The following is a 25,650-nucleotide window of genomic DNA, read 5'->3' as shown; positions in this document are numbered from 1 at the left end:
GAACGCCTGCTCAGGTGGGGGGGGGGGCCGCCGGACACAGAAGGCCACGTGATTCCACTTCTGTGAAATGGCCCAGACTGCTGACTTAGCTAGCAAGCAGGTGGTGGTTTTCCAGAGGCTGGGGGGCGACCAGGGAGTGCGCGCTCCGGGGCAGGGTTTCTTTGGCGGGGTCGAAAACGTTCAGGAGTGGGAGAGTGGTAAAGGTTGTGCAGCTCTGTGAATATAGTGAATGTCCCTAAATGGTACATCTGGAAGGTGGTGAGTTGCATGTGAGTGGTGTATCTCAATTAAAGAGCAGGTGGGGAATCTGACACGTCCTCCTCTAAAATTATACTTAAACGGGGCAGCGAGCAAGGGGAAGGTCAGTTGTCTGAAGTCCCAAGTTAAAGGATTGTTAATTGGGTTGTAAAACAAGACACAGCTACGTACCGCCTACGAGAAATCATCAAGGTGCAAATAAGCGAACAGTGAAACGGGGGGACACCTGCCACCATAGCACACTGACCAGACGGAGCCTGGAGCGGGCGTGTCCACTTGGGACAAAGGTTTTGCTGCCATGGATGTTACCAGGGGCGTAAGTGGAAAGGTAACTCATCAGAAACAACGTGACAGTCCTCAGTATCCACGATCTCATAGCAGAGCTTCAAACAACAGCAAAAACCGGTAAAACTGCGAGGAGAACTAGATGAACACACAACCAGTAGTCGCCTTCAGTAACTGTGCTAGGATGAAGGCACCGTGTCCTCATCAGGCCTGTTCAGCAGACCGGGGCTCTGGCTGGTCAGTAAGGCAACCAAAGGGGATAAAAGGCATCTGGTTGGAAAGGGAAAAGTCCTTATGCACAGATGACATGATCCTTCATGTAGAAAATCCTGAAATCTGCAACAAAGGACCAAGTAACTGAGTTTAGGAAACGTAGCCGTGTACAAGGTTCAATATTCAAAACCCACTTGCCCTCCTGCATGTCAGCAGTGAACACTTGAGAATGAAATCCTGGGGATCCATCAGACAGGAGATACGTAAGCTCTGTGCACTGAAAACCACAAGACATCAGTGTGGGAAATGTCCGTGAACGAGAGAGGTGCCGTCCTATAGAGGAGTCTGCATTGTTCAGGTATCGGTCCTCCCCATGTTCTGCAGAGTCAGCTCAGCCCCCGTCAGAATACCGAGACTCGGGCAAAAATTGACAAGCTGATTCTAAAATATATACAGAAATACAAAGGACCTAGCGTAGGCAAAACAACTTTGCGAAAGCGAACAGAGCTGGAGGACTTCTACCACCTGATAGCAAAGAGTATGACAGAGTTACGGCAGGACCATGCAGCGTCGGCACCGAGGGGGACGCCACGGGGCCCTTGAACACAATACAAAGTCTAGAAAGAGACCACAGATTTATGGTGAGAGGGTTTTTGACAAACGTACTGAGGCAGTGCGGTGGGGAAGGGACGATGCTTTTAATGAAGGGGCCAGAACAGTCGGATAGCCATATACAGGAAAAAAATCCTTGTTACTTCACCATGTACAAAAAGTAGCTTGAGATATAAGGCCTAAAATTACAAAACTTCTGGAAGAGAGCAGGAGAAAAGTCTGAGGGACCTTGAATGTGGCAAAGATTTCTTTACTAGGACATAAGAAGTAATTGTAAGTCGGACTCTTCAAAATTAAAACCTTTTACTCTTCAGCAGGCATCGTTGTGAAAGTAGGAAGGCAAACCACAGCCTGGGAGAGAGAATTCCGAAGCACAAACCTGACGGCGGACGTTCAGCCAGAGCACGTGGGGGCTGCTACTGGGTAGGGGAGTGGTGCCCCGGAGATGCCCAGGTCCTACTCCGTGGAGCCCAGATCTGCGTCACATTGGATGGCAAGAGGGACTTCGCAGACGGGTGCGATTAAGACATAGAGACGAGACGGTGCCGGATTATCCAGGTGGACCCAAACTAATCACACGAGCTCTTGAAACTCCATCATCTTCTCGGCTTTGGTTGGCAGCGTGGTCTGGACCCGGCAGCGCCAGAGCCAAGATGAGGAGCAGCCTCTAGACGCCGCGAGGGACGTGTGGCTCACGGCGGGCAGGAGCCAGACCCCAGACCTGCACACCCGTGCACGGAACCAGATTCTGCCCCAGGGCCTGCGGGAAGGAAGCAGCCGTGCTGCCCCTCGACCAGCCCGCGAGAGCCGGGCCACCCTCCCGGCCACCGGCACTGCGACGAGGTGAATCTGCTGTTTCCAGCCACTGACCGTGTAGTCCTTTGTTAGTGACGGAAAACCTACGGTATCTCTAATCTGTGTGTCATGTAGTGTACATCCGAAGCAGGCCAGTGGTCCACGTTAGAAAAGGGCCGGAGATTTGAACAGACACTGCCCCAGAGAAGATTTACGGGTGACGGACGGATCTAAGTCCGTGGAAAGATGCTGGGCGTTGTTCGTCTGTAGGGACAGGCGCAGGGACCCGGAGCGCCGCTCTCGCCAGGACGGCCGAAGGTGAGCCGGCCGGGGTCGGCGAGCGCCTGGGGCAGCGGCCGCCCTCACTGCTGCGGGGAACGCAGACCGGCGCAAGCACGTCGGAGAGCAGTTTGGCAGCTTCTAGAACAGGAATCACACCACCCCCACACGACCTGACCATGTCACCCTGGCGTGTGCTCAAGAGAAATGAAGACCTGTTTGTCTTCATCAGCTCAATGCAGCTTTATCCACACTGGCCGAAAATCGAAACCAGCCCCGAGGCCCACTGAACAAACTGCGGCGTATCCACACGGAGGGAAGTCTTTGGTAGCGAAGCAGGGACGTACAGCGTGGGCGAGTCTCAGAGGAATCAGGCTGAGTGACACGGACATGCCGGATGCTTCCATTTCCATAAACTTCTGGAAAACACACTGCAGACCAGTGGTTGCCTGGGATGGGGCTTGGGGGCCCATCTCCCACCCACCCTGTGCCTGGACTCCAGGCCCAGTGGGATGTTCTCCAGTCACCTGAGAGGTGCCTGAAGGTGGCACGGGGCTGTGCCGCCTTCAGGGCGTGCAGTGACATGTCACCCCCCGGAGGGGCCCGTTGCATCCCCCCCCCCCCCCCGGAGCATCCAGGGGCCCGTTGAGGATGGAGGGGCTGCCTCCATGTCGTGGCCCTTAGACACATCCTTCCCGCCCTGAATCCCAGAAGGACCAGCAGAAGCTTGATTGCAGTGCCCCTTTTATTAAAAATAATTGCACTTAAGATCAAGGGTTTCCCTGGGTCCCGTGACTCCTCCGGAGTTCCCCGGGCCCGCTCTCGTGGGACGGGAGGGCAGCCCCACCTGCTGCCGGGGGCGTTGCCCAGAAAGCAGCCTGCGGTGGCCAGAGCAGCAGCAGGGCCCCCGTGGCGCGACCTCGGGGTGCAGGCACGGCAGCCTCATCCTGGGCACACCTCCGCTGTCTCGGACAGGCAGCTGGTGGCGGACGACCTCACACACACACCAGTGACAAGCTTCAGAGATAAACCTTCCAGAACAGCCTTGCGTGTGCAAGCCCGTGGGATCCCCTGGTCCCAGGAGGTAGACGCGTATGCAGGTCTGGGCATTCGAGGGAGGTCAGCGCCATGAGACACGGGGCACGGGCTTGTGCCCGAGGCCCACCCGTCACGTCCTGACCAAGGGTTCACAGGTGCTGGGGCCATGGCGAGGTCCGTCTTCTCCTGTAAAGGATCAACACACCACTGGCCCCGGGTTACGACCAACTGATGAGAAACTGCTCTCCCATCATCAGTGAGACAGGGACGTCCAGGGTCTGGGAAAAAAATAAAAAATAAAAATTAACCACCACACAGTTGCCATCAGAGGGGAGGCCCCGAGCGCCTGGCAGACAGGAGCCTGGGCTTCGGTGCGTGGTGCGCTCGGGGCCGGCCCCAGCCCCAGAGGCTTCTCGCTCTCTGCCTCCCCGGCTGAGTCCGGAGGATGAGCGTCCTCTGCATTGGCAGCCTCGGCTTTGGAAGCAGGCTGCCATTTAAACACGGCCCACGAGTCACCGTCCGTGTAGACACAGGCGGAGGAAAGATCCAGGGTGCACGGGGCCTGTCCTTCCCCTCCCTCCCTCACCCTTGTAAGACCCGGCTCAGCTGGTACCAGGTCCCCAGGGTCCTTGGCACCTCCCGCCCCTTCGGCCATCCTGGGGGACAAGCCCTCTGGCCCCATCTGTGGGCCCTCTTGCCTTGGTGTCAGGGCTGTAGGTGAAGTTGGAGACAGGGACGCCATTGGAGAGGACCTGGCTGGGGGCCACGGCCACCCCCAGGATGGTCACCTTCCTCAGCTGCAGGCTGGTGCCCTCGCTAGTCACATGCACCAGCTCGTTCACGATGGTGTTCTGGCGGAACGGAGAGACAGAAGCGAGGTGTCAGAGGACGGCCCGGGAAGCCCTGCCGGTCGGGGCCGGGGGGTCTGGGCAGCAGTCGGCACTGTGCCCCTGGGCAAACCCTCAGGACGCCGGCAGGTGCATGAGGACTGGGTCAGGGCAGCTGGCCCACAGGCCCTGCTCCCTTCACAAGGCTGACCTGGGGACAGGAGGCCCCCACGGCGCCCACCAGCTTGGGCAGGTCCTGGGACTCACATTCCTGGCCAGGAAGATGACCTTTGTGTAGTCCCCGTGCTCCAGCACCCCCAGGCTCTCCCCGTCATCCCAGAATAGCTCCCCTTGGGCCTCCCCGTTTGCGGTCAGGGCTGCGAGCAGGGCCATGGGCTGCTTCCGGGACTCCGTGGTTGTGAGGCCAGGGCCCTAGAAAAGCGGGTGGCACGTGTCACCGTCTCAGGCCTGGCAGAGGCATCCACAATCAGGACAGGAAAGACACTGGGCTGGGACAGCTCCGTGCTGCAAGCAAGCAGGATCCACAGGACAGCCTACAGCCGAGGGCTCACTCTGGCCAATGCAGACACCCTGGAGGGTGCGAGAGGCCCACGGAGGGTTGCAGACTGCTTCCCAAGAAGAGCGCACGAAGCGGGCCTCCCCTCTGCCTGGCACAGCAAGTCAGTTCATCTTCAACCCTCAGACACTGTGCTCTGCCTGAGGTTTGGGGATGGACCCTCTCCTGAAGGGGCAGCATGGGGTCCTGGCAGCCCCAGAGCTGGACAGATCGACTCAGGTGCCCCGCCCGGGTACCTGCAGGGGGATGATGTGCCCAGCCCGGAGGTGGAGGTTGATGGTGTCCAGTGGGGCCGGCAGGGTCACCCACTGCCCCTTGCTGTGGATGGCAGGCGTGAGGGGAGGCCGAGGTGGAGGTGGGAGGCTGCCGAAGGCCTCTCCTGGCACCTGCAGGGACACGGCATGTCACCAAGAGTCGGGGCAGTGCCAAAGCCCCTGCGCTGTCACTGGGAGCCTCCAGCTCCATGCAGGGCCCTGGGGGTGGGGGGGAGGCAGAGACCCTGACCCAGGGCTTGGGGCAGGGGCAGAACTCTGGAGTGGGAGAACTGTAGTCCAGGGGAGTTACCCACTCGGGCCTCAGTCTCCTCATCTGGAAAACGGGTCACTGCACAGCCTGGGTGGGAAGATGCATGGGGAGCCCTGGGCGAGGGCCCTCATGCACCCGGGTCTCCAGAAACGTGCTCCCTTCTGCCATGTGGCCCACCCCTGCAGGGCCTGGAGGAGGGACACCTTTGGTCCCCGGGGACTCACCGTCTGCAGGTTGTACCACGTGCCAGGGGGGAAGTAGCCAGTCACTTGGACCTTCCCAGCCTCAAGCACGGGGGTGATGAGCAGAGCCGCCCCCCACAGGAGCTGGTGGTCCACGGTCCAGGTGCGGGGGTCCTCGGGGAACCTTCAAACAGGAGGGGTGGGCGCCTGGGCCTGGTGACCTCTGAGGTCAGTGTGTTCAGGGGGCCCTCAGGGAAGCGCAAGGAGCCAGAGGATGCTGGGTGGGCCACGGCGAGGCGGGTTCCAGCCAGAGCTCGGCGTGGGCAGTGGGCAGGCCCTCTCCCCGGCCACACACTCCGGGCAGGGCGCCGTCCATGGCTCCCGTGTGGCAAACTTCCTGACCGCTGGTCTGCTGCTGGCTAGTCCGGGTCCTACCACCAGTCTGCGTCTTCCGTGTGAGTCTGGGACACTGACCACCCTAGTTCGGTTGCCTTTATAATTCTGCACTGAGGGAAGTCCTAATATTCTGTTTCTGTTCAGAGAAGTATAACATTTTTTCCTAAATTCAACCCCCTCTCCCTTGCCTTTTGCTTCTGAGGCTTAGAAAGCTCTCTCCTGCCAGAGCACTGAGGGCCATTCGCTTCTGTGTCCCGTGGAACTTTCTAGAGCTTAGGTTTTGACGTCTAAGTATGTAATCCACCTGGAACTTAGGTTTGCACAGCGCGAGGGGAAAAATGGATTTTTGCAGAGAGCTAACAGATTTGCACTATGTGGGACTCCTCTGATCCACTGACTGGACATGACATTTTATTGCAGGGCACCTGTTTACGTATCTGAGTCCTACCTGGGGCACATCAGTTGGGTTTCTTCTGAGGTCCTTTCTCCACCCATAAGCCAGCCCTGTGATGGTTTTATAACTCGCTTTACCACCTGGCTGGCCTGCTCTGTACTTGGTGTCCTTCACCCTGGGTTTTCAGGTACCTGGACTGTCCCCAGCCCTGAGCTGCAATCTCACGGGTGGGAAGTGGGGGTGCAAAGGGCCTCCCTCAGCTGCACTGGCCCCTCATCCTGGGGACGACTCCCCCACCCCACCCCCCGCAGCAGGATGGGGCCGCCCTGGTGCCGCCAGGCTGGTGGCCAGCCCGTGGGCCCTTGCTCCCCGAGCCCAGGCACTCACTCCAGGAAGAGGGGCCGCGCCACGGTCTCGCCCAGGACGTGGGCCCGGTGGAAGAGCAAGTACAGGTAGGGCAGCAAGGCGTAGCGCAGGGCGAGGGCCTTCCGCATGGCTTCTTGCGCCGTCTCGCTGAACCTGTACGGCTCCTGAGGCTGCAGCGGGGGAGAGGGGGAGGGGGCAGCGGGGCGAAGGTGGGGGCACCTGGCCCTCGGGCCACGAGGTCCCCGCCTCTGCCCCGGGAGACCCGGCCTGCTGGCACGGACGCCAGGTCACGCTGCTGCGCCCGCGGAGGGACCCCCAGGGCAGGCCCCCCACTGGCCCCCCCCAGCCCCTACCAGGCTGTTGAGGTCGTTGTGATTCCGCATGAACGGGTAGAAGGCCCCCAGCTGGGTCCAGCGCACACACAGCTCCTCCGAGGTGTTGCCCAGGAAGCCACAGATGTCGGCCCCGACCAGCGGCACCCCCAGCAGGTTGAACAGCAGGATTTCTGGGAGGGCAGAGTCAGACTGGGGCTCAGCTACCCCCCACCCGACAGTCAGCACCGCGCTGGCCCTGGCGTCTTCCACCCGTGGTCAGCAGAAGGACCTGCCTCGCAGACCGCCTTCCGACACCCGGGGTGGGCAGAGCAGAACAGCCCGTTAGGGTTGACGTGTGTCCCCCCAAAAGGGATGTTCGAGTCCTAACCGCCTGTGCTTATGAAGTGACCTCATTTGGAAAGAGGGTCTTTGCAGATGCAATTCAGCTGAGGTCACTGGAGGGGATCCTGACCCAGTATGCCTGGTGGCTGCGTAAGAGGAAGCCCAGACCGTGACGACACACGTGGGGGAGAAGGCCGAGCCAAGACGGAGGCGGGGACCGGAGGGACAGCCCCACACTAAGGACACCGAGGGCTGCTGGCCACTCCCAGAAGCTGGGAGACTCGAGGAAAGGCGCCCCCCTCTGACACCGCGAGTCCGACTGCGAGCCTCCAGGGCTGGGAGAGACCACGCTTCTGTTGCCGTGAGCACCCAGGGTGAGCCGGTGCATGCGGCAGGGAGGTCAGCGAGCCCCGGAGCCACTGAAGGTCCTCGGCCGGCGCCCACCCCACTGCTGCTCAGCAGGACCAGGCTGTGCTGGGCCCTCCCATTCCTCAGGGTCCTCAGGGACCAGCAGCCGACGGGCAGGACCCGACCCAGCCTAGGGCCGTGGGGGACCCTTGCCTGGCTTGCAACAGGTCCCGGGACCTGCATGACCCCTGCCACGGGATGATCAGTGCACGCCAGAGCTTCAGCCCAAGACTCCGAGGCGGGCGCGGAGCTGGGAACCTAGCTCTCGAGGGGGCTTCAGAGGCTGGCCTGCAGGGGCCTGGGCCCTAGTGGGCCGCACCCCCCCCCAACGGTGAAATCAGAGCCGGTGGCATCTGTGGGCAGAGCTGGACAGCAGCTTCTGGAAGGAGGAATGGTTCCTCCCAGAGCTCACCCAGGGCTTCCGCATGGCCCGAGGGTCTGCAGATGCATCCCACACAGCAGCAGGCCTGGGGCTACCAGAGAGCTTCCAGGCTGGGGGTCACCCAGGGAGGTCACCCCAGCCCCTTCCCCAGAGCTCCTGAGAACTGAAGTCACACTCCTCTCTGCGGGGGGGTGCGCGGCACCTGCGGGCTGGGGGCAGGACGCAGCCACCAGGAGGGACATCATGAGAGGACACAACGTGACGGCTGTGCAGACAGCGACCGGGCCGAATCGGAGATGGGGGTGCCTGGGAACTCCAGCACTGCCCACCGAGTGGCAGAGCGCCCCACGTGAGCTGACCCACACCGGAGAGCCCAGCCGCCCGGGGCCCCCTGGGAGCCCGCAGCAGCGTCTCTGAGCCGCGCCGAGGCCGGCACTCGGTCTGGGCCCCGCGCCCCTCCGAGCGGCCGCTCCGGACGGGCTCTCACCTGGCAAGGAGTACGAGAGCTGCTCCCAGCTGCTCCACACATCCCCCGTCCAGTGGCCGGCGTACCGGCCGTGGCCGGCGAAGGTCGAGCGGGAGATCACAAAGGGGCGCGTCCCCCGAGCCCTCACGAGGGCCCTGCGCAGAGCGGGGAGACAGGGCAGTGCAGAGCGGGGCTGCCCGGGGGCGAACTGGGGGTGCAGCAGGGAGGCAGAGCGGGGAGTGAGCAGCCCAGAGGGCCAAGGCCAGGGGGAGCGAGGGGGGCTCCGCCCGAGCCGCCAGGCCGCCCTGCGAGGCGAGCCTGTCCCGGGAGGCCCCTCCAGGCCCCGCCGGGCCTGCGTGCAGTGGCCACGGGCCCCCCTGAGGTGCGGGGCCGCCGGGAGCTCGGCCCTCACCTGTGCGAGGCGAGGGCTTCCGTCAGGCCGTAGAGGTTGTGCAGGTCATAGTGCGTGGAGAGGAACTGGCGGCTGGACGCACAGAGGGTGGCGGCCCGCAGGGTCCCGCCAACCACCCCTGGGAGAGGGGGGCTGTCTCCGTCTGTGGAGCCTCCGCCCGGCCGGCTGGTGCCCCCCACATCCCAGGAGCCCCCTCGGAACTTGGGGCGTCCCCTTTTCCAAGGACAGGGATACGGTGGAGGCTGAGGCCGGCCTCTGCAGACCGCAGACTTGACGTCCACCTGCTCCTGACCCGTTCCAAGTCCCTCCCCGTTCCTGTCCCTAAGCCCAAGACACCTTCCCTCTGAAGGGCCCCGCCCGGCCGCGTGGCCCAGCTGACGTCTCGCCAACCCGACCTTCCTCCTGGGGTTGCCCTCCCCTTTCCAGGGTGGCCATGCCCATTGGCTCCTCAGAAAGGAGAGCTGGCCCGTGGGGGCAGGTGGGAGAACTCACCTGGTACGTAGGGCGGATTCTCCAGGTCACTGTCGGGGCAGCCGTCCACAGAGCCCTTTACGAAGTTGGAGGGCTCGTTCATGTCCTGCAAAAAGAGGCCCTGGTGGTGGGCGCCCTGCCGTGGGCAGACGCTGGGGCCGGTCCCCAGCCCCCGGGACACTCACGATCCACATGCCGTCGAAGGGCACCTGGGCATGGAACTCAGACACCATGTCCTGCCACCAGTCCAGGGCCTCGGGGCTGGTGAAGTCGGGGAAGGCAGTGAGTCCGGGCCACACCTGCAACAAAGGCCAGAGGGGGGACCAGGCCCCCAGAGCTACAGCCCTGCCCGTCTGCCAGGGTGGAAAGTCCGTGGAGGTGAGGGTCGGCGGCGGTAGGGGCCGTGGGGGGACGCGACTGAGATCTCACGTTCAGACAGAGGCCCCAGAACCGAGTCACGGACATCTGCTCCCCTGGCAGCCTCCCCGGCCTCCCTCAGCTGGGACCCCCTTCCCCTTGGTTGCGGGCACGCCCTGGAATGGGAAGTTGGGGACTCTGCCAGGTGCCCCCGTGGGAAGGCCTGGGAAGCCCCCAGGGGCCTGAGGACACAGAGACCCTTGCTAAGGGCCTGCAGAGCTCGTGCCTGGGCTGGGCCCAGCTGCCCACAAAGTCAGGGCCCCCGATGGAAGGATTCGAGGTGCTATCAGGAGCCCCCGTCACTTCTAGCTGTGACCACCCCCCACCCCCCGCCCTACACAACAGGATGATTTTTTTTAATCCCACCTGCCTCCTGAACAGCGAGCGCCCCGTTGCCACTGGCTGGGGACTCGTGCTTTCTCAGCCCGCGCCCCCGCCCCCACCCTACCTTCCCGATCAGGGGCTGCCCAGTCTCATTGGTGATGAAAACCCTCCTCCGCAGACCCTCGTCGTAGGGTCGGTAGCTGCCGGGGGGGCTGGAGCTGCTGATGGCCGGGTCCTGAGCGGGGTGTGGGGGGAGCAGTCAGGAGGAGAAGGAAACGCCCCAGAGCCAGGCACAAGTACTGGGGAAGTGAGAAATGCTCTCGATACATCGTTAGGGAGAACCCAGCCAGGAGGGAGCGTGCATGTGCACACGCACACGTCTGCTGAGAGACCGGCCCGTGGCGCACCTGGACGCACATCTTGGCTCTGCTTTACGGGTTCTAGAGCTTCACAAATGTTCTACAGTGAACACTGATTTCTTTCAGAATAAAAGAAGGTCTGCATCTGCCCTCCCTGCCCCGAGTGGCCACGGATGCCGGCTGCGCTCCGAGGGGCCGAGCTGAGGGAAATGGCCTGCGTCAGCACGATTCCGACCCCCGGGCAGACCGGATTCCTCCGCTGTGGGGTGTCCGCCGTGCAGCCCCTCAGCCTCAGCGCCCCTTCCCCATCTCCTCCGGCCAGCTGGCTAGGCACTCGGCCCGGCCGCACCAGCACTCGGGCTGCAGGGATTGGCCCCGGGGGACTGTGGCGGCTCGGAGCCGGCCCTGAGCCTGGCCCTCCTTCCCGTGAGGCAGGACTGAGTGGGGGGGAGGCAGGGCCACGAGACACTCGGAGCCTCCGTGGCTCCAGCTGCCCGGGCATGCAGCGCCACCCCGGCCCTCCCAGTACTGGGGGACGGGAGCGAGCGCAGACCCCTTGCTTGAAGCCGTTCATGTAACCTACAGCCGAAGGGATCCCGAGCGACAGATGTTTCCAGGGACCCTCAGGCTGGACATCACTGGACAGCAGGGACCCAGTCTGTACGTCTGATGTTCCCTCAACAGCCGAGACCCTCAGGAAACGTCCCCAGTGACCTCGGCAAACACGAGGCAGCTGAGGCACTGGGTCTCTCCCCCGCCCAGAGAGGCAGCCCCACGCGGCGTGGGACAGGAGGGCCACTCACCACGATCATCACGTACCGCCGGCCGTCCTGGTGGAGCTCCTGCACCATGGCCGGGAAGTCCCTGAAACCGTCCTTGTTGAAGGTGAAGTCCCTCTTGGCGTCCATGTAGTCCAGGTCATTCCACTGCGTGTCCTGCAGCCAGCACGGGGACCGCTGCAGCCGGCCTGGGGGCCTGCGTCCTGGCCCAGCCCCCAGCACGCCCTCCCAGCACTCACCAGCGGGAAGCGGGCCCTGGTCATGTTCTCTACCACCTGGCGGGTGATGGTGGTGGAGGAGTAGCCCCAGCGGCAGAGGTGGAAGCCCAGGCCCCAGTACGGCGGCATGAACGGGTAGCCTGCAGCCGGGGAGGGGAGCTCCGTGAGCAGGCCGGCAGCCGGAGGGGAGGAGGGACGGAAGGGGCAGGGGAGGGGCGGCGCGGGGCCGGGGAACAGGCCTACCCACGACTTCCAGGTACTGCTGCACCACGCTCTTGGGCTCAGGGCCCAGGAAGATGTACACATCCAGGATCCCACCTGTCGACCTCCAGCTGAGGGCCGGGCTCGGCTGCAGGACCACATCTGGGGGAAGTAGCCCTGGGGCTCAGGAACAAATACCTGTGCCCCATTCCCCCCACCCCTGCCCCCGTGGCACCTTGAAGAAGGGCCACATCCCACCCAGGGAAGCTGGGAGCAGCCTGCTTAGGGCCTGGGGACAGTTCCCCTGAGCCGGACTGCTTGAAGAGCCTGGAGCAGAACAGGCCCCAGGACTCCCCTTGCTGGCCTCTGCTCAGAGTGCACTGCGGGGTACCCAAGGACAGAGCTGGCAGAGGCCACAGCCCACTGGACTCATTTCTGGGGAGCGCAAACAAGTCCCGACGCCCTGCCCACGGCCCCAGTCCTCTACCGCTAGCCTGTCCCAACAGGTGCAGACAGCCCCGCGCCCCCCCATGGAGGGGGTGCGGCCACCCCCAGGGAAGCCGCTGGCCTGGGGGCTCAGAGGGAGCACCGGCTGCGGGACACGGGGACCAGGGTGAGTGCTAGGGGTGGTTGCCCACCTGCTTACCCATGGCATTGCTGTTCAGCAGGAAGACCCCGTGCGCTGACCCGCCGTCCTCCAGCACCAGGTAGAAAGGGTGCGACCCATACAGGTTCACGTTGGGCTGGGCACGTGGACACAGCACGTTAGCACCCTCACCCACATGGTGTGTCCAATCCCCTCCTCGCTGCCCCCTTTACCGAGGGGGCGATGTCCCGGTTCCAGAGGGTGATCTTGGTCCAGTTGGTGCTGAGCATCAGGGAGCCGAGATGCTCGGCAAGGCCTGTGATGTGCTGGGATGGCAGGGAGGTGGACAGCTGCAGAAACTGGTCGGCGAAGAACAGGGGGGCCACTGTCGTGTTCAGCCTGCCGGAAAGAGCCCAGGCAGCCTTGCAACCTAGGCAGCCAGATGACCCCGAGATGGACCCTCCCAGAGAGACCCCTGGTGCCCCCTGAGGAGGGCTGGAGTGGCCTGGCCACCTCTATGACACACTGACCCCAGGACAGAAGCAGCCACCGGAGGTCCAGTGACCCTCGGGACCTGACCCAGGTGTGGAGAGCTCCCACAGCACTACCTGGCTATGCCCATGTTGCCCCAGGTGGGCATCCAGCAGGGGACTGCCCCATAAGCCCTGGTCGCAAGCAGGTGCCGGGCAAGGGCTGCCCGAACCCTTCTAGTCCTAGGAGTTGTGGCCCTGAGCTCCTTCTGCAAGGGTCAAACTGCTCCCAGACCCCAGCCATGACCTTCCCCAGAGCCATGAACTGTCCACCCAGGGGTGGCCAGGACCCCGAGGTTGCACGGGGTCAGGGCGAGGCAAGAACCACAGATGGGGCACGAAAGACCTATTAAGGGTGCCTGGGTGGCTCAGTCGTTAAGCGTCTGCCTTCAGCTCAGGTCATGATCTCCAGGTCCTGGGATCGAGCCCCGCATCAGGCTCCCTGCTCAGCGGGGAGTCTGCTTCTCCCTCTCCCTCTGCCTCTCCCCACTGCTCCTACTCTCTCTCTCTCTCTCTCTCTCTGTATCTGTCTCAAATGAATAAATTAAAAAAAAAAAATTCTAAAAAAAAAAAAAAAGAAAGACCTATTAATGCTGGTTTCATGGAATGATGTCCCACTGCACCCTGCCTGCCCCTGGGCAAGACTTATCTGTGTGTTTTCAAGACCAAAGTCTGATTAAATGCTTCAGAAAACTTCTCTCCGGTCTCTGCTCAAAGGTCAGCTTCCTAGGGAGGCCTTCTGTAGCCCCCACTCCAGAGCCAGCCCTGCCCTCCGCATCTGCACAGCTCCTTTCTAGAAATTTGTTAGCACTGTTACTCCTGACGTCGTACTTGGCCTCACTCACTGCCTCTCCCCACCGTGTCAGCCCTGGGGGCAGCTCCATACTGCTCAGCCAAGAACGGGCAGAAAAGAAACGCATTTCAGGAGGTGAGTTCTCCTAAGACTAAGGCAAGTCCAAGCTCATTCCCGAATATGTAACTGAGTCCAGTGACAAAGAGGAGCCTTGTCAGCCCAGGGCACATATTTATGTGGGACTGTGTGGACAAAGCACACGGGGTGCGTCCTGTGAAAATGTGCTTGCATAATCCGCCGTCAGGATAGATGGGGGGGTGTCGGCAGAACCGCTGCCCTGGCCCACGGCTCTGGGAGGGGACACGTCCGACACTGGGAGTCACAGCCACCACTTTGGATTCCAGGATGCTTTGCTGCATCCAATTCCCAGGGTGTGATGGGGGCGGTGGAGGTGATGCCTTCCCTGGAGACGAGGGCACGACCAACCGATGCCCTCACCCTCGCTACCCATCCACGAGCATCTGCTGTGGGTCAGAACCTCCTTCGGGGCTGGAGGCCCAGGAGCGAGCTTCCAGAATGGGAAAGGCTCCTTGGCGGGCAGACAACAGCAACGATTCGGACAAACCTAAGATCTCAGGGGGACACAAGCCCCGGGGGGACGCAAAACAGACAGTGGCCAACAGCATGGATGCCGGGCCCTGGCTCAGAAGCTGCCAGCAAGCCGCCTCAGTCTCCCCGTCCGGACAGTGGGGACGGTGACAGGACCACTTCTGAGCCGTCGGGGTGCCGGATGCGCCTAAGTGACACGCGGTATTTGACGATCAATAACACACGTGAACGTAAAGCGGCGAGGGGACCTTGCCTGCGGCGGGCGTGCCGTTTCTCACGGACCGAGGTTTCTCAGCCTCGGCACTTGTGACATTGGGGTGGGGGTGCTCTGCGCGGGGGAGCCATTGCCAAAGGTCCCCTGGAGGACGGCTCCCCCAGCAGGCCCTACCTGGGGGGCGTCAGGAGGGCATCTGCAGGGGGGTTGCTGAGGGACCTGAATGAGGTGAGGGAAGGCTCCGGGCGGAGGCAGCGGGGAAGAGCCCCAAGGGAGGGTGGGGGATGGTGCCCTGATGCCCCCACCTGGGGTGGGGGCACAGAGACCAGCACTCACAGCACCCGGCCGTCCAGCTTCCGGCGCACGACCACCCCGAAAGGCTCCTCCTGGAACTCCACACTGTAGAGCGTGGACGAGGCCCGGCTGTGGACACGCGGGGTCTCCAGGGGCACCTCGTAGCGCCTGTTGGCGGGATCCTTGATCTAGGAGTCAGATGGAGGTGCCATGAGGCCCTCTGGGGGCCAGCACGCCTCCCCCTCCTTCCTCGCCCCCCAGAGTCCCAGTGTGGCCGTACGCAACATGCGAGCGCGGGCGGTTTGGTCAACTGAGCCTCCGTTTCCTCACGTCCAGACCCCCGTGTGGGTCACCAGGGAAGACACACAACACCCAGTCAATCTGAATTCCAGATAAACAACTCTTCCCAGTATGTCTCAAATATCGCACGAGACGTACACTAAAAAAATAAATCCATTCCTTGGTTTTCTGGAATTCAAAGTTACTGAGTGCATCCTGCATCTTTATTTGCTAAGTCTGGCAACACTGCTCCACCCAGCATGCCTGTCACAGGGTGGCTGAGAGATTAGAGCACCCAGCTCAGCTCTGTCTGCTACGCAGTAATCACTCAGTAAATGCTGGCTGTTAGAAAGAACTTTGTTAAAATTATTATGGATTGTGTGCTTCAGGCTCTCTCGGCTTGGCCTCCTCACGTTCAATCCTTGGGTTTCTGCTGGGCAACTGTTACGTGCCAGACTACGTTCCAGGGGCTGGGAATCAGCAGGGAGTAAATCAGACAAGAGGTCCTCCCCTCAGGCGGATGGACAATCATCAGATTCCACTGTCCATTGCCCGGAACATTCCCCCCATCCTCCCTGTCCACCTCTCCCCTTGCTGACTCTGTCCTGTAGGACTTCAGGTCCCTGGTGGGATGTCACTTGCTGGGGGAGACCTGACCTCCCTCCACTGTGCCCTGAGCCCTGCCCTCTAGAGCATGTTCTAGAACCTTCTAATCAGTGTCTTAGTGGCCACTGCTCCCTGAGTGTAGGCACTGTGTGCTCACTCCTGGACTCGCAGTGAAGGCACACAACACATTTGCACACCAAACCAACACCTCATCTGCTGCCCACCCACATTTTCTCTGCCCGTCTGGCCCTGCCCACCGTGAAGTGAAGCCGGCCCTCTGTCTCCAACAGCACATCCAGCCGTAAGGTCAGGATGTCCTTGGGGAAGAAGGTTGGGGTGTTGCGGGTCAGGGTGGCCGTGTAGCCTGTCTCTGTGGTGGTCAGGTTCTCCAGCTTGTAACTCGGGTAGCTGGGTGGGAAGAAGCACCAGGGCTGCCCCATCCGGGGGACCTGAGGCCACTGACTCGCAGGCCGGTAGCAGCAGCCCCGGGCCTCACACTGCTCCTGGGTGATGGCCTTGTCGGGGGCACAGTCGAAGCGGCTGTTGGGGGGCACATCACACTGTGTGGGTGCTGCTCGGGGACTGCCGTGGTGCCCTGGGGTGGGCTGGGGGCCTGGGTCACTGGCTCCCTGCTGGCGAGCACGATAAAGCTCCTCAGGTACTTGGGAGAAGCCACGCTGCTCTTGGGGGACCACCAAGAAATCATGGAGCAGGACGTGCCCCAGGAAGGCGGCGCTGGCCAGGCAGACAAAGGTGCAGACTCCCAGCAGGGGGCGGGAGCTGGGAGGCCACCTCACGTCCATGGTCGCTGGCACCAGCTGGCAGCCGGCTGGGTCCTGGAGGCCTGCTGAGAGAGGAGCAGGGCTCAGCAAGGAAGGCGGGACGGAGTGGCCGGGGGTGGTTCAGGAGGCTCTCACAGCTTCCACACGTGGACCTGTGGCTGGTCCGGCAGTGCCCAGGGTGCGGTGGGCCGAGAACGCGGGGCAGGTGAGGACGGAGAAGCTCCCAGCACTGTTTAGAAAGACAGCAAGGGAAGGGAAAAGGGAAAGCCGAGAAAAGCCCCGAATAGGGAGTTTCGGAATACCCTGTACTGTGAGTGCTTACAAATGAGATGCGTTTAAAATGTGCGTAAAATGATTTAAAGACATGCGAAGACCTACGTGGGAGGCTGACAAATGGAACAAATAAGTCACAACACGCAGAGCAGAGAGCCCTGCTTCTGCAGAGACTGTGGCCGAGTCATTCTGTTTTGGCAAATGAGCTGGAAGTGGAAGGGCCCTCGGGGAGACCCACCACTTTCTCCCCGCCCCTCTTCTGCTGCCCAGGGTGTGGCTACAGCCTGGTAAGAAGTCTTGGGCACGGCAGCCGAGGGCCACACTCCCGGGACAGCCCCCAGGCCCCGGCAGGTGGAAGGCCCTCCCTGCCCCTGCAGTTAGGTGTGGAGCAGCCCCTCTCTCTGGCTCCTCCGGAGCTAAGTCTGTTACTACCTGCATTTTGCTTCTCTGTATGTTCTAAATATTTTATAATGAACACTGTTGGCCCAGCTCCTCCGAGGAGCAAGACACCAAAAAGACCAAACGGGCAAGGATTTAACTAGGGGAGTCCTTTCTCTCCGAGAGAAAATGTGCCAGGACCTGGGGACAGAGACTATATGTTTTTTTATACCAGTGTCCCAGCTGCACCTGCCCCCATCCAGACACACGTGACACCCTGTGATCACGGGGAGGCAGGGACTAGGGAACTCACCCTTGGGAGCTCTTGGGCAGTGCCCGTGGCCCTCCCCACCCAGAGTGCAGGAGCGCAGGGGTGGCCAGGGGCACCGCAGGGCCAGCACCAGTCCCCTGCCGCTGTGCCCACTCTGCACAGGGAAGAGACCCTAGAAACGGGGAGGGCTGTCAACCAGAGGGCTTGACAATTTAGACAAAATGGGGAAAAACACCGAAGGTCAAGAGGTCAAGTGGCGCTGCCGGCCGGGAGGGCCTGTGACCGCGCTTTCAGGGAAGTGGCTCGGAGCCGCTGCTCCCCCCGCAAGGGTGGTGGTGTAGACAAGCCGGGTTCAAAGTCCAGCTGTGCCCTGACCAGAGAGGCAGGGTCCCTTACCCTGTGCCTCAGTTTCCTCCCCAGAATGGGGCAAGGCAGCCTCCGTCGCCCAGCACCGAGGGCGTGGATGAGACCGTGGAGTCCCCGGGGTCCCCGTCGTTAACCGCTGCCCGCCGCCCGGGGACCCTGGCACGACGCGCTCAGCTTCTCCACTAGCAAACCACAGAGAATAAATCCCGTCGATCGATCGGTCCCTCCCCCTTAGGGAGTCACTGCTGCCCCGACCGCCGAGCCCCTAGTCGGAGCGGGCGCCGCAGTCCGTCCCCGCCCCGCCCTTCACTGGGACCCCCACAGCCCCCTGGTCCGCTCACCTCCGCGCACGCTCGCCCGGCCTGGGCCCCTCCCGCTCACCTCCGCGCACGCGCACCCAGCCCGCCTCCCTCTCCGATCCCCTCCCCGCCGCGTTAGTCTCCGCGCACGCGCGCCCGGTCCGCTCCCCTCTACCCCCTCTCGCAGCTAGCCTCCGCGCACGCGCTCTGGCCCGCAGCGGCCACCCGGCGTCAGGCGCTGGCAGGCACGCGCCAGAGGGGGCGGGGCGGACCGGGTGACAGCCCGCCCGCGCAGGCGCCCTGGGCGAGGGTGTGCGCCTCCGGCCGCGCGCGCCCCCTGCCGGCGGGGCTTTTCCATGCCCGCCGGCCGCTGCGCCGCGAGCCTGGGAGGAGGACGAGCGGTGCGCACCTGCCGAGACGCGCGGGCAGGGACTGGGCGCCGGCCTTGGGGCCTCCCCGACGGGGACCGCGGGCTCGCTCACTCCGTAGCCCGTCAACTGAAGCCGTTCGGGAAGGGAAAGCGTCTTCGTACCCCGAAAGCGGCGGCTGTGCGACCTGACCTGGCGCTTCGAGGGGCGCCTCCCGCCGCGAGTGTGCGGCGCGGGCGGGGCCTGTTTCTGACGCGCTGGCGGATAAAGACGCCTTTCTGCCGCATTCAGAAAAAAATTTTATTTTTCTGCTGAAAAGTTTGAAAGTGAAATGGTTTTGTAGGCCCTTTCCGAGGACGGCGCGGAGAAGCTGCCAGGTGGCAGGTGCTCAGGACGCGGGGCGGGGGCGGAGTCACCCCAGGGGATCACACGAGGGGTGAGAACTGCGCGGGGACAGCTGGGGAGGTGGTGCGTCCTTGGGGCGCCGGGCACCTCCCCGCTCTCCATCGGGCCCTCCTCCTGGACATCGCACATCGGACTCTGAAGCGGGACCGGGGCATAAGCAGGAGGCACCGCGGTCCCCTCTGGTCACTCTCAGGGAGGAGGCGGGTGCCTTCCCGAACCCCGAGTAAGTCCAGCGTGGGGTGGAAGACTCCCCGAAATGCCACCGGAAACGCTGGGAGTCGACTTGGCTGGAACTGCTGGGGGGCTGAAAGAATCCGGATCTGCTGTGCGGGCCTACCTGTTTCTCTAAAAGGGCGTCCCTCTCTGAGGGTGGACATGGCTTGATACACAGAATTCTGGTCTCTTCCACGGCGGGGGAGGTGGGGGTGGGGCGTGGGAGGAGCAGGCCGTGGAAGGTGGGGGTCCAGGCTGCTCTCTAGGGGGACTCAGACGGCTGGAGCTTGCTGGCGATGGTCTGGCTGACCTTGAGCAGGGCCTCCTGGAACTGGGGGTACTCTTCCTTCACGTGGTCGAGGATGGTGCTGACGACGCGCAGCCGGCTGTCCAGGCGCCTGTGCTCGGCCAGCTGCAGCTGCTTGGAGCGCAACAGGAACACGTACCTCCCGTCCTTCACAGCCTGGAGGTGCTTGGCCCGCGTCTGCAGGGCCACCAGCTCCGAGAGGTTCTTGGGTGGGACAAAAAACCCCGCATGAGGTGATGCGGTTTGAAACAGGACACCTGCTGCCCCCACACAAACTCAGGACTGGAGGAAATGCCGGGGGAGAAGGGGCTGATGCGCAGCGAGCGGGGCCTTCTCCTTTGCCCACTGTCTGAGAGACATCTGACACTGCTGGGAGCCGGTCCCACAGTGGACACTTCCCTGCGCTCCCTCCCCCATCTCTGCTCATCAGGCTCGGACCCTGCAGACCCAGTTGGCCCCACTCTTCTGCTCACACCACATCCAGTCTAGCAGGAAATCCACTGGAGCAGCTGAAATTACATGCAGAATCCCACAGCTTCTCACTAGCCTCATGGCTACAGCCCCGGTTTGTGCATCACCTCAAGTAGGCCTCCTCTGTCTACCCTCGACCCTTCAACATCAGAACCAGAGCGATCCTCCTAAATCTGAGCCATGCCTCAGCCCCAAACCCTCCGCTGTCTTCCCACACCCCTGAGAAGAGCTCAAAGTCAAGACCACCGCCGCGTCTCTCTGCCCTCAGGTCCAGCCTGCTGGCCTCTGGCTGCCCCTACAGTGGTCTCCTGACCTGCTTTACCCAGCCGGCTCACTCCCTTGCCACCTTCAAGTCTGGACTCAAATGTTTTCTCGAACTACCCTACTTAACCCCCCCCCCGCCCCCCCCCGGCCCCACCAGTGCCCTTTCTCTCCTTTATTTTCTCCGGAGTATTTATCACCACCTAACACGAGCTATCTTTTTCATTCATTTTGTTTATCATGTGTCCCTCCGTCCTCCCTCAGGAGGCCTGCTCTGTAGCCTTAGCACCCAGGGCAGGGCCTGGCCCATAAAAGATGTGCGATATTATTAGATTATTAGGGCATGTGAGGTGAGTGAGTGATCACAGAGCGATGGGCAGTGCTGGGATCCCTGAGCTTAACTGCATCAGGAGGAGGCCTTGCCCAAGGGCGCACTGCTGCTGTGAGGGGCAGGCTCCATGCCTGGCTGCTTGTGGCCCTCGTCCCTCGGGGCACTGGCCTACCTGTTGCTTGAGGGCCAAGAGCCGGTCCAGGTCGGCCTCGAGCTCGTCGGTGCTGGACTGCATTGTTGACAGCTCTTCCTGCTTCTCCAAGAGGGAGCTGCTCAGGTTTTTTTGAGTTTCCTCCAGTTCCAAGATGGCTTTGGTGCACTCCTCGGTGGCCTGGGAGATAGACGGGACCGTCCTGGGACCCTGCCTCCTGGTTACTTAGTGGGCAGAGTCAGGCTAGAAGGATACAATCCGGGGAGGATCCCCACGAGGGCAGAAGGAGTCCCTGCCCCTCAGGAGCCAGGACCTGGAGGGGTGAGTCCCAGTGAGACGCCAGGGCCCAGGTAAGCCCACACTGCAGGCTGCTCCCCAAAGGCAGGCGTGGCTGGGAGAGAGAAATGGGGCTCCCCCGCTTGAAGCAGGTCTGCCTGCAAGGGCACAGGGACCAGGGGCAGCTGGGCAGCTGCATGCCAAGAGTGGGAGCAGGAGATGCCTGGGGCAGGAGCTAAGGCCTCGTGGGGTGGGGGGTATTGGGGGTGGGAGTGGAGGAGGCCTGGCTCCATCACAGTGAGGTTGGGCAGCCGGGGCTGGTGGGGAAGCAGCTGGTGGGATCCAGTGGATAAATGAAGTAGAGGTGACAGAGTGACTCTCAGGGTCTAGCTGGGGACACGGGAGAATTTGGGATGTGCAAAGGGCCAGTCTGTGCACAAACGCTGGTGGTCTTGCTGGGTGTGTGGCACGTGGGGGAGTGTGTGGCAGGAGGACTTGGATGCAGCCCACCTGGAGCTGGAGCTGAGCGGGGGTCGGGGAGGGCAGGGCAGAGGTGGCAGCTGGGGAGCCCCGGGGTGGAGAGGAATGGACATCATGAGTGACCGGCGTGGCAGAGAGGACTGGCCAACAAGGACCAAGAAAAGGCCATTCTGCTGCCCCCAGTAACTTCCAAATGAGCAGTTGGGTCAAGCCTGTCATTTTCAGTTAATCTCTCCCGGTACAGGACTTAGACCTTCAGACGCTATCCCGACAGTCTCCATGTAATCCTCTGGACAGCTCCACGAGGTGAGTACCCATTTCACAGGTCAGGAAGCTGAGGCACAGAGCTGTCAGGCAACATGCCCGAGCCTCGAGCGGAACAGATTGTTTGGAGCCCAGTGGGGCTCCGAGACCAGGTTCTGTCTCAAGTGAGCCTTCACCTACCCGGGAGGGGGTTACTGCTCATAGTTCCACCTGGCAGAGGCGGAAACGCGGGCTTAGAAAGGTCCCACATATGCCCAAGGTAGCGGGGGGCTGAGGGAGTCTGAGCCAGAGCCTGGCGACGGCCGAGGGAGTGGGTGCTGGGCAGGGCACACACCACGTGCTTGCTGATACGGCCTGGTGCACGAGGGTGTGGACCCTCCGAGTGCTCATCAGCCTGTCCCCAGCACCCAGTCGGGGTCAGAGACACAGGGACTCACACGTGAGCCATGGTTCAACATGCTGTGTGTCCCTGATGCCATTTCTGTGAGGTGGTAAGGGGCTGAAATCTGGCCATCTTGGCCCTGGGTGGCACTGCTCTGTGTAGCTCTTCTGTTAAACCCAAGACAGATTTCCAAAGAAAGGGCCTGTCTAGCCCAGCCCCCCTCAAGGGCCCAGTGACAGCCACTGCATCTTTACCCAGACCCAGCACGTGGGTCATGGGGCTCAGGCCCAGAGGGTGCAGGGGACAGCCGGCTTGTCTGGTTCCAGAGCCAGGCTCCTTCCCCCCGCAGCGCCCCACTGCCACTTCTCAGCCTGGTAAAACAGCGCCACACAGCAGCCCTGACTCCAGCTCTGGGAATCAGGGCAGGAGAAGGGGCAGTGCTGAGAAACAGGCTGGAAGGACAGTGTGACCAGGTCCACGGCATGCTCCCCCCTTGTCGCAAGGCCCCCACCTTGTGAATGTCCCTGATCTTGCGTCGCAGCTCTGTCTGCTGGTGGTGGAAGTCCGTCCGGGTGAGCAATTTCTTGTCCACCTTGGACTGCCCCTTGGCCTGAGTCGAGATGGTCTCTCTGCGGGCAACGGCCAGCTCCATGTCACGGATCATCTTCTCCTGCTGCTTCAGCAGCTGCCCATGCCTGACCTGGGTACACAGGGCAGAGGGGCCGTGAGGGAGAGTGGCCAGCGCCGTCTCCACGACCTCCGCAGAGCCCTGACCCGGCAGGGAGACAGCAAGGGGAACGTGCCCGAGGACAGAGGGATCTGGAGCCATTGCGCACTGGTCAGAATGATTGGAAGGTCCATGTAAAGAACGCACAAATGGGGAAACTAGAAACTGTCAGAGGCCAGGGGAGGTTAGCAGACCGAGGACCGCCACATGCAGCCTGGGCAGGATTCTGGAGCAGAAAAGAGACAGTAGCCAAGAGAACAGGGACCTGTACCAACGTTGATTTCTTAGTCGTGGTTTTGGAAGATGGTGATGTGAAGGGTCTGTGGGACCAGGGCTGGGGCCCTGGTTGTCAAGGAGACTGACTATAAGGGCCACATGAGGGCTTTCTCGAGTGCTAGGAGTGTCCTGTCTTGGTCGTGGGGGCAGAGATGTGGGCCCAGGCTAAACCCATCCAGCCAGACATTGAAAATAAGTACATCTCCTTGTGTGTATGTTCTGCTTCAGTGAATCTGATTCAGAATAAAAAAGGATAAACAGGCAGGAACCCCCAGGTCAAGATGGTGGTGGGAGACCTAGCCCAGCCGCGTTTAAAGTCTGCAGTGGTGGGAGCCCAGGATGGGGACGGCACAGATGGGGTGGGGGGGCTGTTGTCAGCTCCGCGTTGGCTCAGCAAGCGAGCACAGATTATCTGGGGACGCCAGCACGACTCACGCCCCAGCTGAGAGAACAGGCATGGGCCCCTATTTCACGCCATGTCCAAAAATTAATTCCAGGTGGATTCAAGATCTAAAGACGTGCAAACATGTGCAGAGAACTTGGGAACATATTTGTGTCACTTCAAGCTGCGGGGACCATCTTGAGCAATCCAGGAAACCCAGAAGCCATGCAGAGAGACAGACAGGACTTACAGCATGAACAGTAACGGCCCCATGAGTGGGGAGAGAGCCAGCGCAGAGAGCGCGAAGGCCAGCAGCAGGAGAGGGAGAACGGGTGGGACAGGTGTCCAAGGTGGGGCCTAGTAACCATGATATGCAAAAACTCCCTAAAATTGCCAAGAAATAAGAAAATGGAAATAGGAAATTGAGGAAGTGCTCACACACACACACACACACACACACAGGCGCGTGCTCAATACCCCGTAACAGAAAATGTGGAAGTATGAAACTTCTAGAAGAAAACATAAGAGAAAAATCTTTGTGACCTTGGGCCGGGCAACGATTTCTCAGATGCGCCACCAGAATGACGCACAGAGAACAGAGCTGGACCTCACCAACGTGAGGAGCCTCAGACGTGTTATGGGGAGTGAGAAACGCCACACTCACAATAATAATTCATGCTACGGGGTCTGCTTCTGTGACATCCTGGGAAAGTCGGGGACAGGGACATGGGAAGCGGAGCCCAGGAGGCACGGGGGACCCGAGGGTGACGCAGATTTGGGTATCACAAAGGGGGGTGGTTACGTGGTTGTATGTATCTGTCACAGCTCATGAGATTGTGCCACCAAGGGCTCAGTTAAACACCTCAATTTAAAAATAAAGGCTCTTGGGCCAATGACACCCAGAGGTGCCCAGGCTGTTGGGACACAGCCGTCCTCGAGCAGCTCCTGGAGAAGTGATCTGTGGGGCTCTGGTCAAGAATGTACACTCCTCCGCCCTGTAACCCCACTTTTGGGGATCTAACCTACAGGATACAAACAAACCAACCCCAGTAAGAAAGGATATTATGGCAAGCACGAGGGACAATCTGGATTCTCATCACCCTGGGAATGCTCCGAGAAGTTAGGATAAGTCCGTAGGACGTTCTGTAACTGTTAAAACCGGGCTAATGTCCATATTGTTTTTTTAAAAAATAAGTTGCTGAGCTATACGTACAGATCCTATTTTTGTGAAGGAAAGGAAGCAGCAGGAAGTCGCGGGTGTAGGGACGGCCACACCCGTGTGCGCGTGCGCAAGCGTGTGGGGGGGTCTGGCCTGCTGTGGCCAGCACATGTGGCTTCTGTGGTTTGAAAAGTCAATTAAGTGGAGTGTTTTAAAGACTTATCAGTAGCATATGCATTTGATCAGAATTCCTCTGAACTCCATAGACAGAGGGGTCCTGATTAAAAGCGGCATTGTGGAAGTGCTGCCCGCCTGATTTTAGTACCTGCTCTTACTGTATCCTAAGGCTCAGAGAGAGCCTTGATTTAATTACCAACCTTTTTTTGAGGTAATGAAATCCAGCTCAGGACGACGGTAGAGAGAAAGCGAGGCTCCCAGGGAAAAGACGGGCGTGTTCTTTGAGCACGTTTTACCAGGCAAGACACCTTTCCTCGACAGTGGGGTGTCTCTCCCCAGCGGGTCGTGGGATTCAGGGGTCCCCACCAGCCCTCAGAATCGTCAGAGTGCGCTGACTGCATGGGGCGAGGGTAAAACAGTGTCTCGCAAAACACCGCACACATGACTGTGTGTGTCTTGTGTCTGTGATCCTGTGAACCCAAGTGGATGGACCCTGGACGGGAGGTCGGCAAGAGAACAGCCCACAGTGCTTGTGCTCCAAGTGCCCTTCCCGGGGAATGGTGTCCATGCCACTGGCCAGGGTGGCCCATGGGGTTCCCGGGGGGCCCACCTCCCAGTGAGGCCAAGCCCCCCAGAGCCCCCACCCACCTTCATCCTGTGGATCTCCGCCTTCATGGCTCGGATCTCTGTCTGGCCGGTCTCGGAATCCACCGATGCACGCATCTCTTTTGCCAGCTGGATTTTTTTCTCCCAAAGCATGATCTGGTGTCTTTAAAGGTGGGAGAGGCAGTGTGAGAGCTGGAGAAATTAAGGAGATTTCCTTCTGATGCTTCTGCGAGCTCATGCTCTAAGGACTCGCTCCAAATCGAGACCCACAGTGGACAGCTGGAAGGCAGGTGT

General features: G+C 61.2%; 2 protein-coding genes across 12 annotated transcripts in view; both read right to left on the bottom strand.

The window, feature by feature from the left end:
• Nucleotides 1-1,433: 1,433 nt before the first annotated feature.
• Nucleotides 1,434-18,247, bottom strand: GAA (alpha glucosidase). 11 transcript variants are annotated; one of them, XM_036067379.2, is made up of 22 exons: nucleotides 18,163-18,242; nucleotides 17,852-18,003; nucleotides 17,498-17,627; nucleotides 16,009-16,598; nucleotides 14,909-15,054; nucleotides 12,660-12,825; nucleotides 12,487-12,583; nucleotides 11,883-12,002; nucleotides 11,661-11,779; nucleotides 11,446-11,577; nucleotides 10,408-10,518; nucleotides 9,728-9,841; nucleotides 9,564-9,648; nucleotides 9,072-9,189; nucleotides 8,681-8,814; nucleotides 7,101-7,252; nucleotides 6,769-6,917; nucleotides 5,634-5,775; nucleotides 5,121-5,270; nucleotides 4,575-4,739; nucleotides 4,179-4,331; nucleotides 1,434-3,758 (listed from the first exon to the last, which is right to left on the bottom strand). In XM_036067379.2, exons 4-22 carry the CDS (start codon nucleotides 16,552-16,554, stop codon nucleotides 3,699-3,701), a joined length of 2,859 nt encoding a protein of 952 aa, XP_035923272.2. In that variant the 5' UTR covers nucleotides 16,555-16,598; nucleotides 17,498-17,627; nucleotides 17,852-18,003; nucleotides 18,163-18,242; the 3' UTR covers nucleotides 1,434-3,698. The 11 variants fall into 11 exon arrangements, with proteins under 11 accessions (XP_035923272.2, XP_035923273.2, XP_035923275.2 ...); XM_036067380.2 differs by having other exon boundaries at nucleotides 16,009-16,595; XM_036067382.2 differs by lacking the exon at nucleotides 17,852-18,003 and having other exon boundaries at nucleotides 18,163-18,247.
• A 516-nt stretch (nucleotides 18,248-18,763) lies between these two features.
• CCDC40 (coiled-coil domain 40 molecular ruler complex subunit) overlaps nucleotides 18,764-25,650 on the bottom strand; it is a 38,957-nt gene continuing 32,070 nt past the window's right edge. The window contains exons 18-21 of the mRNA XM_078066395.1: nucleotides 25,399-25,519; nucleotides 22,541-22,729; nucleotides 20,649-20,807; nucleotides 18,764-19,617 (exon numbers count right to left, since the gene is read on the bottom strand). Of these exons, the coding sequence (XP_077922521.1) occupies nucleotides 19,369-19,617; nucleotides 20,649-20,807; nucleotides 22,541-22,729; nucleotides 25,399-25,519 (718 nt within the window). The 3' untranslated portion in view covers nucleotides 18,764-19,368. The remainder of the gene's footprint in view (nucleotides 19,618-20,648; nucleotides 20,808-22,540; nucleotides 22,730-25,398; nucleotides 25,520-25,650) is intronic.

Source organism: Halichoerus grypus, chromosome 2, assembly GCF_964656455.1.
Source record: "Halichoerus grypus chromosome 2, mHalGry1.hap1.1, whole genome shotgun sequence".
Lineage (NCBI taxonomy): Eukaryota > Metazoa > Chordata > Mammalia > Carnivora > Phocidae > Halichoerus > Halichoerus grypus.
This window is presented reverse-complemented; position numbering and strand designations above follow the sequence as displayed.

Coding starts and splice junctions, on each gene's coding strand:
- GAA (XM_036067382.2), bottom strand. CDS start 16,554: ATGGACGTGAGGTGGCCTCCCAGCTCCCGCCCCCTGCTGGGAGTCTGC. Junction 10,519..11,445: donor GGCGGTACGTGATGATCGTG/GTGAGTGGCCCT, acceptor CACCCCGCTCAG/GACCCGGCCATCAGCAGCTC. Junction 3,759..4,178: donor CCTACAGCCCTGACACCAAG/GCAAGAGGGCCC, acceptor TTTTTTTCCCAG/ACCCTGGACGTCCCTGTCTC.